At 31.5% G+C, this 20,490-nt stretch overlaps 1 protein-coding gene across 1 annotated transcript in view; it reads right to left on the reverse strand.

Annotated features, from left to right (window-relative positions):
• Nucleotides 1-936: 936 nt before the first annotated feature.
• LOC139506142 (protein kinase C-binding protein NELL2-like) overlaps nt 937-20,490 on the reverse strand; it is a 30,144-nt gene continuing 10,590 nt past the window's right edge. Inside the window, exons 3-8 of the mRNA XM_071295370.1 lie at nt 17,956-18,096; nt 9,759-9,875; nt 9,118-9,200; nt 8,273-8,443; nt 4,487-4,723; nt 937-2,828 (exon numbers count right to left, since the gene is read on the reverse strand). Coding sequence (XP_071151471.1) covers nt 2,748-2,828; nt 4,487-4,723; nt 8,273-8,443; nt 9,118-9,200; nt 9,759-9,831 — 645 coding nt within the window. The 5' untranslated portion in view covers nt 9,832-9,875; nt 17,956-18,096 and the 3' untranslated portion in view covers nt 937-2,747. The remainder of the gene's footprint in view (nt 2,829-4,486; nt 4,724-8,272; nt 8,444-9,117; nt 9,201-9,758; nt 9,876-17,955; nt 18,097-20,490) is intronic.

Here is a 20,490-nt window from a genome sequence, read left to right on the forward strand (position 1 = left end):
ACTTTCCGTAGAAATAATTTCAACCCAAAATAGGTTAACAGAGGTATTGATTTTCGTTTGCATAAGGTCGATTTCTATCCGAAGCAGCTCATATGTTTATATAAGTAACAAAATGCAATACTGATACATCAATTTAACATCACAGTACAAGGGCAGTAACTCTAGTATAAAAAATAGGATAAACAGGACTTATTCATCATGAAAATCCTAAACATTTTAAATATCTCATTTGCCTTCTTTGGTTTTATCAATAATGTAAATTCATTGGTACATTTGACCATTTTCATCATTTCAAGTTCAGAAAAATCTAATCAAAATTATATGAATAATTAATTGTTACTTGCTCAACATCCAGCCACAAATATTTCATGCATATTAAGGATGAAAAAAAATAATGATATAAACAGCCTTTCGTTATACTGAATAAAATTGGTGGCTTCAGAAAAGTGACTTTAAAATAAAGATTCCAAGTTTCAGACCTAAGCAATTTAATCAAATAAACAAAAACTTAACGATAAAGTATTTTGATTCTTTGTACATTTTGATATTTTGTTTAAGTGTTGCTTTTTTATACAGATTATTGATGAACATTTCATAACACGCTGAAAACTTCCACATGATATAGAATTGCTGCTGAAGAAAATCAATATAATATACAGCTCTTGAAAATAGCTGCAGGAAGCATTTTCAAACATCGAACTATAAACAGTAATGCCATTGTAAAATTTTGATTTAAAACCCTTATACATGATCGATTCCCACAGGTTATGACGTACATTATAGAGTTTTTAATATACCTTGGTAATGTTTATGACATGAAACAAGCTTGACTTTTATATAAGATATTTATACATACAATATTAAGAATGCTGAAGTATTTTACATACAATGATATAAACTATAAAATATTTCGCTAAAAAGTAAATAAATGCTGTAGTGTCTGAAGGCAAAATTTGCATTTTGATACACACTGTTATGACTAAGTAAAAGCACTTTTTGTATGAAAGGCTTCAATAAATGCATAGAATTTGAGATTCATAAATCTTTGGCTAACAACTTTATGCAAAAATGATTTGCATTGTATTGACATGAAAATGAAATAAATATAAACTATATCATTTACAATATAATCGATCTATTTCTGATATGACAACAAGGAAGTCTATATACTATAACTCTTAAATTTCAGGAATATTCTATGAAAACTTCCTGTTTTCTTTACAGCGACTTATAACATGTATTGGTGTTATTTTGCTGTTTTATGATAGCTTACTGATCATACCAGCTGAAAAAAGTGAATATTATAGTTCACAATGAATTGCTAGAATTATCCAGTTATTATGACTAAATCCTACTTAGAAATTTACAACAATTAATGAATGATTCTTCAAAGCAGATGAAATATGCAACATCTCAGACTTATATTTATTTGTGATAACAACACCATATGCATATGATAAATTTATCAATTAACATTACTAACATTAGTATAACAATAAATTTTACATTAATATGATGACATTAAATGATATTCAAACTAAGGGCAGTCCCAATGATTGGACTGTTTTAAAGAAAAAGTCTTGGTATTTAACCAAAGTCAGTCAACAGACTCAAAGCATCCTTTACTACTTTGACAACTTTGATATGTACTTACATCCAGTTCTAGTGATGACACTACAGAACGCTATTATACATGTATGTACATAGAGTCAGATTTACTGATGATACTAAAGAAAGCCATGATATGTACATAAAGCCTGTCCTACTAGTGACACTCAAGAAAGCCATTATATCTACATAAAACCAGATTTACTGATGACACATAAGAAAGCCATGATATGTACCTAAAGCCTGTCCTACTAGTGACACTCAAGAAAGCCATTATATCTACATAAAGCCAGATTTACTGATGACACATAAGAAAGCCATGATATGTTCCTAAATTCAGTACTACTGATGACAATAAAAAAAGCCATGATATGTACCTAAAGCCAGTCATAAGGATGACACTCAAAAAAGTCATGATATGTACCTAAATCCTGTCCTACTGAGGACACTAGAGAAAGCTTGATATGTACCTAAAGCCTGTCCTACTTATAACGCTCAAGAAAGCCATGATATCTACCTAAAGTCTGTCCTACAGACAACACATAAGAAACCAATGATATGAACATAAAGCTGTTCCTACCAATGACACTTATGTAAGCTATGAAATGGACCTAAAGCCAGTCTAAAATGACACTTTAGAAAGCTGTGATATTTACCTAGAGCTATTTCTACAGAAATCACTTAAGAAACCAAAGATAAGTACCTAAAGTTAGGTACAACTAATAACACTGAAGACACTATAATGAGCTTTATACTCAGTACTATTGTTGATCATAGGTCTTTAAAGTTAGTGCTTCTTATGTTGAATGCCTATAATAAACACAGAGTCCACCTTTCTTATGTTGTTCTAGATTGAGAAACATGTCAATCGCTACAAAATAATAAACCGATGATCATATCTAATATCAATACATTGTAACATCATATCTTCTTGACAATTGACATTCTACTTTAAGCTTATTACATTGGAGCAACATTCAAATCCTTGAAAAAGGCTGTGATAGCACTACAAGTAAGAAATAGTATTGACACTCTTTTAGTAATTATTACATAAATTTCTACTAGAACTCATTGACTTCTTCTGTCAGTCTATATAATCCTCCAGTTAACACCCTATGGTTATCTCATGGTATGTTCAGCTAAGTTAGGGTAAATGAGTTGTGATATTCCTCTGGTAAAGATGTACATGTGTGGTTAAACAAGCAGCAAATATGTCCAGCCTATAAACAAAACAGTGGATTATTGTTACTTATGTCTGAAACAGATTTATACTAAGTGGAACAAACTGGGTGAATTTATTAACCTGAATTTGTAGTATACAAGTTATTTCAATTTTTGTAAGTTAATATGGGGACGAAGTCCCCTTCTACAGTAGAAAATTCAATAAAAAAAATAAAATCGGGAAAATTTCCCGAATTTTTCATTGAACTAATGAACTCAAAATCGTTCAATTTTTTTTGTCGCGTTTTTAAATTTCCGGATCTCCGCAGAAATCTACTTCCATTTCCGGTCTTGTTTACATGAGACTTTGAATAAAATGTATATTTATCAGTCTAAGAAAGGAACTTATACTAATTCATTTAAAAAAAATGTTTGTTATTAAAAAAACGTTACCTGATGACAGCGTTTCATTGTTTACATTGAATATGACGTCATAACTTTTAAAATAACGTCACAACTAAAATCCCTAACAACAGAACCAAAATCAGTAACGTTACGGTATTTCCGTTTCTCTTTTTAACATTGTTGATTTTTTTAAACATCATAGACATTCACAGGTAATGCCTGCCTCATATTTTTTTTTTTTTATCAACACAAGTCATTTATAGATTTTGCAAATCTAAGAGTACCATTTGTTCTTAGTAATCAAATTAACGATACCAATTTAACTGCACCAGTGATCAGTTTCACAAAAAATCTTTTGATTTCATTTGACCATAAGTATAGTATACTTAATTGTTCATGACTTACAATCAAAGGAGTATGTTCGATAAAGTCCCAAAATGGCCCCCTTTTTTAGCGTAAATTTAAAATTCGTATTTATCGACCAATATCACGATAAATTACAGCTAATACATTGACTAGCTAGGATATAACCCATTTTGTTGAAAATTTTACGTTTCTGCGTTTCATTATGACGTCACAAGTTGTACTCATATTGATTTTTCACAAAAAAATCAACGAAAATGGTAGAATTTCCATAGATTATTGGACAGGAAACGTAAAGCATATGTCGACAACAGAGATCTTTTAAAATAATGTTTGTGAAGACATTTCACATGTCTTATTTGAATCTTAAGCTTGTCGACGCATGCGCTCTATGTTTCCTGGTCCTTTATTTGGTTGAAATCTAGCTGATTTTGTCACATTTCACCAAAATCCCTTATCTTGACCTTTTTTGGATGTAAAAATCAACGTGTTAGAATTAAACTTTGACAAAAACAGTTCTGTTTAACTTTCTAACATGTCTTTAGGGCAACTTTAAACATGTATTACCTTGTAACTATGAACTTTATAATTGGGGCCAAATATGGTCCTTACCGAACTTACTCATTTGTCATAAGATTGTTTGTGAACCAAGAATTTTTATTGTGAGAATCTTGAAGTGACCCTAAATTCAACCTGTAATGGTGGACATAAAACACCAAATAAGAAGCATTAAAGTTAATCTGGCAAAATGTCAGCATCATAAAGAAACTTTTTAATACACTCTGTGCAAATTGCCTGCGAGATTTCAATAATTCTCATTATACAGGGATCACAGATGCACATTGTGACAAATAATGTGACATTGTCTCTGCAGTACATAAGGTGTTTGTGTTCTTTAACATATATATCCTACATCTTATCATTTTAAATACCTATTTCCAATACTTACTTTACATTCACAAGAAGTACATGTATCTTCTCTCAACACCCAGTTGTCACCATGTGTATATCTATGACCCTTGTATAGACAAGATGATGCAGAGTTATCTGCCCCTCCTGTTTCATGTATAAAACTGAGACATGGATTATCCTCAACACATCTTGGACAACAGTCTCCTGGTTCTTGAATAGTAGTGTGACATGCTACTTTAGGACAAGTCAAAGGCCAACAATCTATTTCACCATCCTGTAGGGACAGAAAAGCACAAACATGTAAACAAAACATCAATCTAATTAAAAACCGATCTCTCATCGCTCCTGTTTCTGATATGTCGCGTGGGAGATCTAACGAAACCCGCTTTGAGGTCACATGTGAGTGACCTTGTAGGTGTGTCTTTTTCGACCAATGAAATTGAGTCTTCCACGATCTTGGAAGTTTAACGTAAGGCAAAGGGATGTAACTCATTTTATTTACGACAAAATCGTCAGTCAAAATAATTCATAAACTTTTTTGATTGGCTTATTAATAGGTCGTCAACTTATTTGCATATCTTTATAAATTCATAACTTTTAGTTCACTCACATGTGACCTCAAAGCCGGTTTCGTTAGATCTCCCACGCGACATATCAGAAACAGGAGCGATGAGAGATCGGTTTTTAATTAGATTGACAAAACATTACCATAAATTCAGAATTTTTGGTGTGCATTTATTTCTGTGAATTTTGAACAATGACCACAAAAGTGTATACATATATAATAAATCATTGCAATTTCGGAAAATGCTGCAAACATATTATACAATAAAAAAAAATTAAAAGTGTCATTTCAACTTTTGCAAAACCAGAATATCCCATCACAATTTATGCAAAATATTCTAATTCAACAGTATTATTTTCATATCACTTTTTTGTATTATTCTGTGGTGTTAAGTTTTAAAAGCCATGATGGTGGCTGCTTAATGCCAGGCATCAAATAATACATTCATATTAAGGACATATATATTGTAGGTAATTCATAAAATTCAGCTAAGAAAAGATGAACAAAGGGAGACAACACATGACAATTTCAAACATTTTCTTACAATATGGTGATTTGGTGTGAGGATACTTTCTACATGCAACCTGACTTTTTTACCAAGCCTAAATGTTCTACTGTTATAATATGGGTAAATCTGTCAAATAAATGGTAAATCAATAAAGGCCATAATTTGACCAATGCATTATCTTTTTTTGGTATCTATTATAAAAAAAAACCACCATTATATTGTAAAATCTGAGGGCTGAACTGAACAGTTGATTAATTTTCAAAGTGTCATATGATTCTATGTTTTTGGGTGGGATTTGTTTTTCAATGAATTTCAAAAATATATTTCGTTCCAGTAAATATCTTGGTGTCTTGGACAAACACTTACAAAAATGTATATTTGTACATGTTGTCTAAAAACAAAAACTATTTTAATTTAAGCTTAATTCAAGATAAAATTTTGTTAAGTATCATGATATACTCCATATGTGCTTTATTCTGTGTACTAATTTTGCCGATGAACTCATGTGTATTTTAATTTGTAGTATTTCTGAAAAATTTCAAAACGGTCTTAAATTTAAAAAAAACTCAAAGATACCAGGCTTACACGTTTGTATGCTAGAGACACATTTCTTCTACAAAAGAATCACCAGTTACATGTACTTATAGAATAACTAATCGAAGAATTCAAATAGAGAAAAATATTCAACAAGTGACTGAACAACACATTAATTCACGAATGCGTGTGGCGCATGAGTTAATTATAATTATTATACCTTACATATATTTTAAACAATTCTATTGGGTGAAACGTTGTCACGTGACATGGAATAATTCAGTTGTTTTTCATTCAATTGCAAGGAAGGACGAATAACCCTAAAAATTTCCACCAGCGGTGAATAACCCTATTATTCACCGGCGAATAACCTTTGAGATTGTTGATTTGTACTTGAGTTCTCTCCATGATTATGACGTCACAGACGTAAATAAACAAAATGGCAGCGTTCACGTTACAGTTGAGTTGAAGCTCACCGAGAGACGATGAAGAAAAAGAGACGAAGAGATGAGGCATTAGACATGAATAGAGTGACAGCAGCTGATGATAGCTCTTATAGAGTAACGGTCCTTTTCAGGGCCATCAATATTTTACAAAAAGATTCTACTTTTGTTGTACAATCTAGAACACAAATGTATTTTCATCTGACGTCAACTTGTCTTTGACTTTGTTATGTAAAACATATAGAAAGTGTTCGAAAGGCCTTTCCACTGTTAGTTCGGTATAATAAATCAATTGTGGCCCCTTAGAATCGATGAATATCCAAAATTGTCAACCCTTGAAAGTTATTTCACTTCGGGCTGCGCCCTCACTGAAATAACCTTCTCGTGTTGACAATTTTGGATATTCACCTCTTCAACGGGCCATAATTGTATAGTGTTGTTCGGTCACGAGTTGAATATTTTTCGATATTTGAATTCTTTAATTAGTTATTCTTTTTATTACATTGGCAAATTGCTTTTTTTTAAAGAAATTAATGTAAAACGTGTAAGGAACTATATTTTTTTTTCTACGCATTCACAGTTTGTTTTGATACGCTGTTATCCATGTCTTGACAACGCCTATTGTTGTATGACGTCAGAGAGTGAAATAACCACGTTTATTTCACATGTGAAATTATCCGTTTTTATTTAACTGGGAAATCAATGTAATTCATTGCAACCAATGTAATAAACACAAATAAATAAAGTTGAAATACCAACATGTTAAATCGAATAAAAAAGTTAAAAGGCACATATGTTAATTATTCATTAATTAAGTCTTTATTTGTTAACAATATGTACCGGTAAAAAATAATTAAAGATTATTAAATTATCAAACAGTTGTCTATTGGATTGTGTTTATACATGTTTTGATTAAGTTGCTAGTTACAAAATAAATCAGTCATATTGTTTAACTTGGGAATTGTTTGTTATTATTTGTCCATTTAACATTTATTGGTTTTCTGTATTCTGTATTGGTCACTAGTGTTGTTTTAACAGTTTCACAGTTCAATTGGGGTTACATAATATAAAATCAAGATAAACATTCATGTAATGGGGGATCCATTGCTGGCCATTCTTTAAGATTAAATATTTACCAAGCATTCACAAGTCTGACACTGGAAGATCCAGCGCTCACCATTCTTTAAGAAAGCATTCACAAGTCTGACACTGGAAGATCCAGGGCTCACCATTCTTTAAGATTAAATATTTACCAAGCATTCACAAGTCTGACACTGGAAGATTCAGTGCTTACCGTTCTTTAAGATTAAATATTTACCAAGCATTCACAAGTCTGACACTGGAAGATTCAGTGCTTACCGTTCTTTAAGATTAAATATTTACCAAGCATTCACAAGTCTGACACTGGAAGATCCAGCGCTGGCCATTCTTTAAGATTAAATATTTACCAAGCATTCACAAGTCAGACACTGGAAGATCCAGCGCTCACCATTCTTTAAGATTAAATATTTACAAAGCATTCACAAGTCTGACACTGGAAGATTCAGTGCTTACCGTTCTTTAAGATTAAATATTTACCAAGCATTCACAAGTTTGACACTGGAAGATTCAGTGCTTACCGTTCTTTAAGATTAAATACTTACCAAGCATTCACAAGTCTGACACTGGAAGATTCAGTGCTTACCGTTCTTTAAGATTAAATATTTACCAAGCATTCACAAGTCTGACACTGGAAGATCCAGGGCTCGCCATTCTTTAAGATTAAATATTTACCAAGCATTCACAAGTCTGACACTGGAAGATCCAGCGCTCGCCATTTTTTAAGAAAATTGGCACTTCCTGATGTTGACATTTAGAGCTCTCATCACAATGGCGACAACATTCAAAGTCAACATCTGCTGCTGAACAGTCACATGGCTTCTTATGGCAACTTGTCACACCATTCTAAAAAACATAAATAATGTACAAAAATAATTGAAATTTCCATGTTTACATTCTCTATTTCAAATTTTATCTAAGGAAGCAAAATGATAGTACCTAATCACCTCTTACTAGTTTATTTCTAAATCTAAACAGTTATTATCATGTAAATCATTATGTTAAAAGAGACCACTATTTAAAAAATAACAATTTTAATGCTAAAGATGCCACATTACCAGAAGTTTCCTTTTGGATATGATGTTGTCCCACCTGACATTGGCTTTGTGTATAGAAATAATCTTCTAAATGGACATTGGTCCTGTCCCTGTGTATACAAAAAGTTTCCCTACCTGACATTGTTAGTGAATATTCATTGTCTACCTGCCTGACATTACCATAGTATTTGTGCACATATAATCTCCATACTTTACATATGCACTGTTCATCTACCTAGTATCTCTACCTGACATTAGCACTGTGTATCAACAAACACATACATTGTAAAGACATTTACCTGATATAGACATTGTATGATCATCCTCTTCATCTGTCAATACACTTTTATTTCTTGTATCAACAAACACATACATTGTAAAGACATTTACCTGATATAGACATTGTATGCATTCATCCTCTTCATCTGTCAATACACTTTTATTTCTTGTATCAACAAACACATACATTGTAAAGACATTTACCTGACATAGACATTGTATACATTTATCCTCTTCATCTGTCCATACACTATTATTTCTGTGGTATTCGCCATTCCTCATACAATCTGCATAGACAAATGTATATAGTGAGGAAACAAGGTTTTATCCAATATTAAATCTGTAAGTTTTTACTTTTATATTACAAAACGTTCTCGTAACTGGTTTGAGAAGTGGTATCATAGAGTTGAAAATAGCAGAGTTTTTCACCTTTTTCAATTGATTTTTAGATTTAAAATGTTGTTATATTGTTTTGTTACACTAAGATCCCAGTTAAGAGTGAAGGTTGAGCACTCACAAGCATGTTTTTAAATCAGCACACTTTCTTTATGTGCCTGTCACTAGTCAGTAGCCAGTTGTTCAGTGATTATTATAGTTGGTCCATGTCTGTGATATATGTTTTGTTATGTTAGGCTGTTAGTTATTTTGTTTGAATTGCATCACATAATTGATATCTCAAACTGATGCACAGACTGAAAAACATAATGCCCCTAGGTGGGGCTTACAAGTGTTTTATTGTAAACATGTAAAGTTTTCCAATGGTTTCCAATGAAAAAAAATGAATTGGCCACTGAAAATTCTGTTTCTTTTACAACATCAGCATAATGATTAATTTATACTATTACCATTAATACATGGCATTCCAATCTGACAAGCACATGTGTAGCCTCCTTCTGTGTTGACACATGTTGTGCTCATGTGACATGTATGACCGCTTCCTTCTCCTTGACATTCGTTCACATCTGTTTGTATAGAAAGTATATTTTCAAAGTAAAAAAATCATATGTATGTTGGTATTTAGCTTATTGAACTCATACTGTTTGATTCGTAATTTTCAAAGAGTTCTACTATGAATTCTGTATTTTCTGGGATCTAAATACAACACTGGAAATCCAGGGACGTAATAAGTATAAAAAGTCCCTGGGAAAACTAAACCACATAAATTGATCTCATTATAAAAAGAAAAGTGTCACTATCACATACTGTATACAAGTATTATCTTCACTGGTCATATTTGACAAACAATTGTCTATACTTCAGCTAGGTAAGTATGAAATAATTGTGACTTAATGAACTATGTAATACTGAGCTTTCTGATAGATCATGATTACAGATTTTAAAATAGAGTTATCTCCCTTTGTGTTGATGTCAATCTTTCAGTATTTTTTCTTCCTATAAATGTATTCATCATTGCTGCAAATATTAAAACCCATTTTATCTCATTTCTTTATTTTCGTTTTAAGGAGTATGAGTTGGGGGTGGAGATTGGGAGAACAGTTATGCTGTGTCTCGGTGGGACCTCTGGAATAGAATTGTCTTTAAATGCATGATATGCATTTACCAATAGCTTGACAATCAGTAATTAGCAATAATACAAAAATACAGTATTGAGTAATATGTAATGATTTAGTAGCAAAAAAACTCCAAAAAATACAAATTATTATCAGATGTAAAACTATTAATATGTCCATTTGCTAAATATCTAATTAGTTGATAGGTTCATTTCCTTGTAATTTTTACCTCTTCAAGGATAATGCCTTATATAATACTTAATGTACTAGGTCACCTATACAAACCAGGTCAATGAACACCATGTTATACTTTAAATAGTCTGACATAGATTCTTGTAGAAAATTACTATTCAATTTTGCAGTAATTTGTAAATTTTTTAGCAATTTTTTTTTTAACACCAAAAGCACCTGTAGAATATATACAGTGGAAAAGCCAAAACTCCAGTTGATAATTTTCAAATATCCAGCTATGAATTAATAAAAAAAATCTAGTTCCATAAGTATGTAAAAATTGATAGTATTTTTTTAAAGACTTACCAAAGGGTAAAAAATGGTCATTCAACACTATAGTCCAAGATGGATTAAAAATTGGTAACCAGTATACCAAATTATTTCATAGATGCAAAGATTTGGTTAGGATATTTTGCCCTGCTTCATATTAAAAATGGAATATCATGATTTTAGTAGCTATGTTGTTTACAAAGCCCATAAGTTTAAATACACTCAATGTAAACAAATGTTAAATGAACTTATCGATATTTTGAAATGTTGGCAGGCACAAACATGTTCAACCCAACACATTCTTTATGTGCCTGTCCCAAGTCAGGAGCCTGTATTTCAGTGGTTGTTGTTGGTTCATGTCCGTCATATTTGTTCTTAGTAGTTTATTTTGATATAAATTAAACTGTTAGTTTTCTTAATTGAATTGTTTCACCTTTTTTATGTCAGGGCCTTTTATTGTGGACTATATAGTCTAGTTTTTTTCCTTTTTTGAAAGCAGTACAGTGGGGAATAGTACCACATCTCCATATTTTTAAAAGACTGTCATTAAATACAAATTACTCCTAATTTCAGTTATGTTTAGAGAAAAACCAACCGTGCGAGGGCTGTATAGCCAGTCAAGGTCGTTAAACACTTCCATTTGTTGTATGTTTAGAGATTTATTTTACCATCATGTAAAAGTAAAGCCCGCCACATTCTTCATGTGACTGCCCCCAAGCTATTATTCTGTAATCCAGTGCATGTCAATGGTTACTGTTTATTTAAGGCAATAACTATTATGAAGATTTATCTGACAATTACTTATGTGTTCATTTTGTTCAGCTGATCATTTTTGCTGTTTAAGGTTTCTTTTCATTTAGTAGTCACTTTAGGTTTTCAAAATAATAGCGCCATTAAAAACAATCAGAATTTAAAGGGCAATAACTTTATTAAGTAGAGGACTGTCAACTTAGTAGTAGATCTTGACCTGCTGATAAGCTTCCCTGATTACATTTTATCTCTATGCACTATAGGTTTCACCACAAATGCAGAAATAATCATTAAAGGGCAATAACTCCTATAAGGATTTGAATGTATTATAAGCTTGGCCTTAAAAGTGGATTCTTCTGTCCTAATTTGAGTTTACCTAGCGACGTGTATCTGAAATTGTCAAAATTTTCAGAAATTTCTTGGTACATCTAGAGTACATATCTAAATTTGTCATACTGATCACTTTTAACAGCATTTGGTTTTGCATTTAATAACGTCTTTTAAAAGTCTTTGAAATATAATCTGAAAACTGCTGTTTAACCTGATACTCTTTTTTCTATTTTAGTTAACTTTTATTGAAAGAAATTTAAATTTGAACTTGACATATTGTATAAACATTTGTCTACTGTTGATCTTTAGATGACTATGGTCTTGTGTTGTTTTTGGGTTGCTGTCTATTGTTGATCTTTAGATGACTATGGTCTTGTGTTGTTTTGGGGTTGCTGTCTTATTGAACTGCTGTCCATATCTCTTAATATACAGACATATTCGGCATAATTATACTTTCTCATTTGATTTCTGGAAGACAGATGCATATTAACATACCATATTTACATGATTTATAGACAAAACACTTCATTACTGTATTAGATATATACCACTTCAACAATCATTTTATCTGTATGAAAACGTCATAACTTTTTGTTTAAATAAAGTTTTATGATTCAACTTCATAAATTTTATCGAAAGTAACACAAAATAAACGTAAATTATAGAGAAATGGAAAATTTATTATCAAAATGTATATTTATGCAGAAATTTTATATTTTATTAGTTCTGAATTGGAAAAGGTATTTTTGACCTTATTATTTTTTGCATAAACATAACCTTCAAAAGTGTGAGTAGCAATTATATATCATATGCAATAAAAATAAATGAAGTGCTTGAAAATTACTTTTATTTTATAGGGAGGTCTACAATATTTTGAAATGCAAATCTCAATATTGTGATGACAGAAAGTTTCTAACCCAGGACAAAGGGGGAGGGGGTGGTGCCAACTACATGTCCCCATTCAAATGCACTGATTGTCCACAAAAAAGGGGGGTTCCAACCCCTAGACCCACCCCCCCCCCCCCCCTGGATCTGTGCCTGTACTAGTAGATGGTGAATATTTTTTGACACCAGAAATGAAAATTGCCTTTATCAAAATGGTTAAAAGTCCTGAAAATAAAAAAAAAAGTTTTTTTTTATTAAATCCAATAATAATGTAAAAAAAAATTTATGAAATCAATCCAGGCACTCTAGAGTTTGTTCTGGATATTTGGAAAATAACCTTAATTCAAATGGTCAAAGTACAGTCACTCTGGAATAACAAAGCCAAAAATTTAAAAATTAAAAGAAATCTGTGATTTATCACTCCCAGCATTAATGTAAAGCTTTGAGGGAATCAATATAGACAGACATGACTTAGTGCTTTATATGTGAACCATATGCTCCGCAGGTTGCAGCTTTATATGACTGCAGAGGTTGACCCATGAACAGTTGGGGCAAGTATGGACACAACATTCAAGCTGGATTCAGCTCTAAATTTGGATTGTGATTAAATAGTTGACACAGCATAGGTTTCTGATTCAGAATGAATGTGGTCTAATGAACTTCATTTTTTTGCCTTTGAGCAATTCACTATGCTGTTGAATATTAATCCTCTCAAAAAAATGTTTGAAGAAATTTTCTTTTTATTTATGAAATCTGAAATGAGAAAAAATAAACCCTCCCCCCCCATTTTATTTCACTTCCCCCTTTCCCTTTTCCCCAAAACTGATCTCAATTCAAATTTCTAATGGAGTTTGCAACAATAACTACTCATTTAAATACATCATAAAATATTAAAATGTAAAATAAAGTGCTTGTTATCACTGAATGGTAAAGATTGAATTAATCTATCAGTTGGTAGTAAAAGTGAATATACATTGTATATTGTATAAAACAATGATTTAAGTTGATACAAGTACTATTCCGGGCAAAGAAAGATAACTCCAATTGAAAATGTCTTGCTATTGCAAAATAGTGTGCAATTAGATATTTCTTGCTATTGCGCAATACTGTGCAATTGAAAATATTAGCTATTGCACAATACTGTGCAATTGAAGATTTCTTGCTATTGCGCAATACTGTGCAATTGAAAATTTCTTGCTATTGCACAATACTGTGCAATTGAAGATTTCTTGCTATTGCTGAATACTGTGCAATTGAAAATTTCTTGCTATTGCACAATACTTAATATAATAATTTTGGATCCTGATTTGAATCAACTTGAAAACTGGGCCCATAATAAAAAATCTAAGTACCAGTATATGTTTAGATTCAGCATATCAAAGAAGCCCAAGAATTCAATTTTTGATGAAATCAAACAAAGTTTAATTTTGGACCCCGATTTGAACCAACTTGAAAACTGGGCCAATAATCATAAATCTAAGTACATGTTTAGATTCAGCATATCGAAGAACCCCAAGGATTCAATTTTTGTTAAAATTAAACTAAGTTTAATTTTGGACCCTCTGGACCTTAATGTAGACCAATTTGAAAACAGGACCAAAAAATAAAAATCTACATACACAGTTAGTATCGACATATCAAAGAACCCCAATATTCAATTTTTGATGAAATCAAACAAAGTTCAATTTTGGACCCTTTGGGCCCCTTATTCCTAAACTGTTGGGACCAAAACTCCCAAAATCAATGCCAACCTTCCTTTTATGGTCATAAACCTTGTGGTTAAATTTCAAAAATTTCTATTTACAATTATACTAAATTAATTGTGCGAAAAACAAGAAAAATGTTTATTTGGGCCTCTTTTTGGCCCCTAATTCCTAAACTAATGGGATCTCAACTCCCAAAAACAATCCCAACCTTCATTTTGTGTTGATAAACCTTGTGTTTAAATTTCAATGATTTCTATGTACTTATACTAAAGTTATTGTGCAAAAACCAATAATAATGCTTATTTGGGCCCTTTTTTGGCCGCTATTTCCTAAACAGTTGGAACCAAAACACCCAAAATCAATCCCAACCTTCCTTTTGTGGTCATAAACTTTGTGTCAAAATATCATTGATTTCTATTTACTTAAACTAAAGTTATAGTGCGAAAACCTAGAAAATGCTTATTTGGGCCCTTTTTGGCCCCTAATTCCTAAACTGTTAAGACCAAAACTTCCTAAATCAATACCAACCTTCCTTTTATGATCATTAACCTTGTGTTTAAATTTCATACATTTCTATTAACTTAAATTAAAGTTATAGTGCGAAAACCAAAAGTATTCGGACGACGACGACGATGCTGACGCCAACGTGATAACAATATACGACCCGTTTAAAAATTGCCTTATTTCAAATGGTTAAAGTACCATAACTCTGGAATGACATAGTCATAAATTTTTTAATTTATAGAAATTTTCTTCCATCACCTTTTTAGTTTTTTAAAATTACCTGAAAGGTCTTTTCAAATGTTAGTCATTAAGATAACCTTTTGTAAATATATTTAAAAAATAGTTCAGCAGTAAAGTTACACTTGCCTGCATATATAATGTTCTCCAAACATATTAACAAATCAGTAAGATTTTATTCAAATTATATTCTGTTTTATAATGCCTTGAAACTAACAAGAAATTAATAATTTTAAAATCAAAACTGTAGAAATTAAAATAAAGGATGTTCCATTTCTGTCCAAATGAGCATTTTATTGACTTAATTTACCAATTTATAGAATTTTACTGGGCAGGTTTTGTTATTGTCTATTTAGTTCTAATACATACTCTTTAGACAGATGTTATTTTATGGTCCTATGTTTGTACCAAGCTAGACCATCTTAACCATGTGTTATTTGTTGTTATGTGTAGGCTCATTTTTTTTAAGAGTCTCAGCCAGGAGGTGCGGTTACAAAGGCCTATTCGCACTGTGCGTTATTCTTGGCGATTCATGATATTCAGTTCATGAAATACTGCAAATTAACAAAATTACTTTTTCTGTTAGTAATTTATCTTTTTCATAGGTTATAAAGTCATCAAATGACAGTTAATTTAGTAAAATGGCAAATTTACAAAAAATCTTAATCGTTTCAATTACATTAATATATTAATGCTGAGAAGTAATAGAGAAAGCAACCCTCCCACATATTATATATGTTTATTTATTATTTATACTGAGGAAGTGCAGTTTATATAATAATTGAATTCCATGTAAAAAAGATTTGGTGTGATTTTTGTATATGAATAAAGGATGATCTGCAAAGAGACAACAGTCCAACATCTCAAATAAACAAAAATCATTTGTCAGGTCAAACAAAATACAGTTGTCAATAAATGTTGATAAGACCAAATGTTTTACAAAATTTCATTTACTAATTTCTTGCTGCTATCTCCATGACCTGGCTTAATGAAAAAAAATGTTCTAATCTCCAATGAGGCATTATTACCCTTCAAAGTTTGGCTATGATTTAAAAAATCAGTTAAGGGGACAACTATTTGATTTTCTGGGGGCTGGGGGTGGAGGACAATTTTGAAATATTCTGGCCTGGTAATGGTAAAAATTAAATAAGCTTGTAAAAGATGAGATGTAAATCAATAATCTGCAGAACAAAATGCAGCAAACAATTGTATATACAAAAGTGTGAATAAGCATGCATTGCCACAGATAAAACAGATTAGTCAATACGATAAAATTTGACCCATTCATCTCTAAAAGAAGCACATGAATGAACATTTTTTATAATACATTTAAATTTACTAGGTGTAAAATGGTATGCATGAAAAATTTTGTAAAAAAATAACTCTAGAATCAAAACTGTATGTATGCCCTTAGATTGTACGGAAACTCAGTCATCCCAATAGACAGATGTCATTCATTGTATTAGTAAACCAATTCAATAAACTTGCAAATCAGCACAAAACCATGAAACCCATATTTTCCAATCCTAGATGTATAAATTTGGTCAAGCAAAGACCAGACAATTAGTCTTGATCAATTTACCGTTATATAAGAATCGGTATCAAGGTCTATTTGTAACATTAACCCTGATGTCATCTATCTTGTTTACAGAATGTCTTGAGTCTCTTGACATTGGTATTAATATCTTCTTCAAATACAGTATATTATGTGACTTAATTGGAAAAAAATGAATAGTTTCTTTAGAGCACCATTTGCATTGCTAATCACTCTTCATCTTAAGTTCCCATGACAAGAGAATACTTTTAAGAGAGAATTAAAACAAATTTTGTCCTTGAACATTACAATAAATATCATCAAGTCTATGGATTTATAGAAAAAGAGTGTACATGCTGAAATGGCCTGCTTTATGGAACATGATTGCTTTAATGTTGAAAGTCTTAAAAGATAAAGGTTTTACTACAAGTATCACATATACTTAACATTATCAATGATCCATGACAATAAGGTCAAGGTCAAATAAACCATGCAAGACAGAAATGTAAACCTCACAATTATTCCTGTCACCAAATATCGCTGTCCTTTTGCTTACAGTATAAAATAAACAGATCAAACCATTAGAAAAACTACCATGCATAGACTAATGAACCATGAGGTCAAGGTCAAATGATACATGTCAGGTTTGCAAGTAAACCCTACAATCATTCTATGAATCTAATATAGTTTACCTATTGTCTCTACTATCTATGAAACAGACTTAACCAGGACAATAAAACATTGACCAATAAACCATGAAAATGAGGTCAAGGATATATTATTTTAAATTGTTCCAAGGGACATAACCAGTAAAATGAATATTTGATCAGAACTTATTTTGGAAAGTGTCAAAGACTTTGCTGAATTAAATCTATGATACAAATCTATGGACAACTGGACAGACACCTGGTAATTATATGTCCCCTGCTACACAGTCGCAGGGGACAATATCAAGAAAAGACTCCAAAACTTATTCAGTTTCCAGTTGCTTTACCTTATGTTACAAACCTTCATTTACAAAATACCCGGATTTATATTATCTAACCAGTTGCTATGGTTACATCTTATTTTTATATTAACATACCCAAACATAGACTCCCAAAGTTATTATCTGGCCAGGTACTATGGTAACCTTCTAGACAATCACACTGGTACCAGCCTGGAGTATTAATACACACACTATTCACTGTACATTTAGATATACCAATGGCACATTCATCAATGTCTGAAAAAAAATTATGGATATAAAACATTAAAAAATAATTTTAAACAATTTATATGGTGATATCAATATTCCCATACAGTAAATAAAACATATTTCATTGTATTATTTCTATCTGTTAACTATAGTGTAAATGTATTCGGCAACAACCCAATTAATTGGTAATAATTGTCACTAAAGGGAAATAACTCCTGCAAGAATTTAACTGATAATTTCAGACCTTATGATTTTCAAGCTATAACCATTTTTTAACAGTCATGTACGTTGCACCTTAATGAAACTTTCTGTTGTAAATTAAGGTAGCTTTGGAATTCAAAATAAAAGAACAAACAAAATATTTCAAAGGACAATTGCACTTCAACATGAGATTTAATAAGTCACTCCCATTATACCAATAGATATATACAGCAAATGACTTAAAAATAAACAATGGACATAAATCTGAAATCGAGGTACACATTTTTACATCATAGTGGGTCTCATTGGGGTCTAAGCGTGATGCGGGATTGCCGATTTTTTGTAAGCGTGACACGTGAAAGTCAAATTATTGTGTCGTGAAAACGGGAAACGGGTCTTGCGGGACCCGGGAAATGACCAAAAAAATGAGAATTGCTTACGTACATAGTGTAAGCGGGATACGGGAATCCGACAAAACAGTAAGCGGGATCCGAACCCCCCAATGAGACCCCCATCATACAGCATAAGAATTTGAATTCGCAATTAAGGAAACAATTAGGTGTTTTCAAGTATTTAAAACAAACTTAAAGTAAATGTATCACATCAGAATTATAATCTTTTTTATTAAAGTTTATTCTGCTTTGTTGCATGGGATAGGAAATTCCTAATCCAGACTGGAATTAAAACTGTTGCACTTCATGCCGTAGCTTCCAGGAAGTATAAAGACTATAATCTGTCAAATCTTACTGGATCATTACCCAGGGGTAACATTGCAAGATATTATTATGTAGATACTAAGTAAATTACAAGTGATATATTGACATAAACTCAAGGTCAGGGAAAGGTTATTCTGACTCACTCTAAAAATGGCTAACAAAATTTAGTTCCAAAAACAACAAAAAATACCTGATGATTCATACACAATTTGATTGCAAAATAACAAAAGTCTAAGATTTGACAGAATTTTGTGGAAATGATTGATTTTATTCTTGTCTTGTAGACAAACATTCTGCAAGAGTGTCTGGACGATTTTCTCCCTAGCCAATATAATTATTATTTGTAAGGCAGTCGGCTACAAATCATATCAGACTTATCTATAGTAAATATTTCATCAAATATGGAATAATGGATGTTTACAATTATGACTCATCACGAAGGACATCGAGTGCTGCCATACTAGGAATCAGATTTTGTAACGGTTCGTTATTTATTGGTAGAGGGAACTTACAACAGAAAACGAAAAAAATTACAAACAAAAAGGCAAAACTATAGACTGAACAATAAATAAGAAAGAAACTTACAGAATAAGACATTGTTGTTGCTCTTGAATTTTAGGTATTTCAAAGGAGTAGGGTAATGGTGGATTGCTGACTGATTGATGATTGCTTAAAGTCCAGTGGCAAATATTTCATTCATGTTCTGGACAAGAGCAAGTTAACAATAAATACTTGTAATAGAGGCTCTCTGGGATGATGGTTGGGGGAAAATTTGGACTGCCACTTGAAAATAAAGATATACCAGTATTGGATAGAGACAGAAATTTTGCCTCGCAGTAGGCCCACCTTCAAACCCCTCTAAGAGTTGTTGCAATTTGGGTTCTTAAGTGGATGCATAGAAAACTCATACAAATGTTTACATAACTTGGACAACATTTTGTTTATGAATTTGTATGTTTGAACTGCATCTGATTACAGAAACAATAAAACATGTAACATCTATATTCTCTGAGACACACTCATCTAAAAATATGTGAAATATATTTATAAATGTACAGAATGCATTTTAAAATCATCAACAGGCAATTGTTTTACTTTTTATTGAAAACTATGCAAAAGAAAAATGACTTATTCCTATGCACATTTTTATTTCAATGATATATATCTTAGAGTATTTTTCTTCAAAGTCACATGGCATATGCCATCAAAATCATAAAAAAAAAAGAAAAGACTTTGTGGTTTCTGGAAATGTATAGGTCAGTTTAAGCTTCAATGTATGAAAGGTAAAATGCATCATAAGCAAAGAAGCTGTATCAGAAGAACTCTGATGTCTAAGATCCCTTCATTCATAAGTCATTAAGATAAAAATACCAATACGTGATATTCTGAACAAAGTGTATCAATTAGAACCAAGAATATAAATGAAACTTCTTTAGTGCACATTCACAAGAGTTCCTCTGTAGAAGTGGCTCTTGTCTTCATGAAAGAGTCAATGTATAAGAGC

Source organism: Mytilus edulis, unplaced genomic scaffold (genome assembly GCF_963676685.1).
Source record: "Mytilus edulis unplaced genomic scaffold, xbMytEdul2.2 SCAFFOLD_358, whole genome shotgun sequence".
NCBI lineage: Eukaryota > Metazoa > Mollusca > Bivalvia > Mytilida > Mytilidae > Mytilus > Mytilus edulis.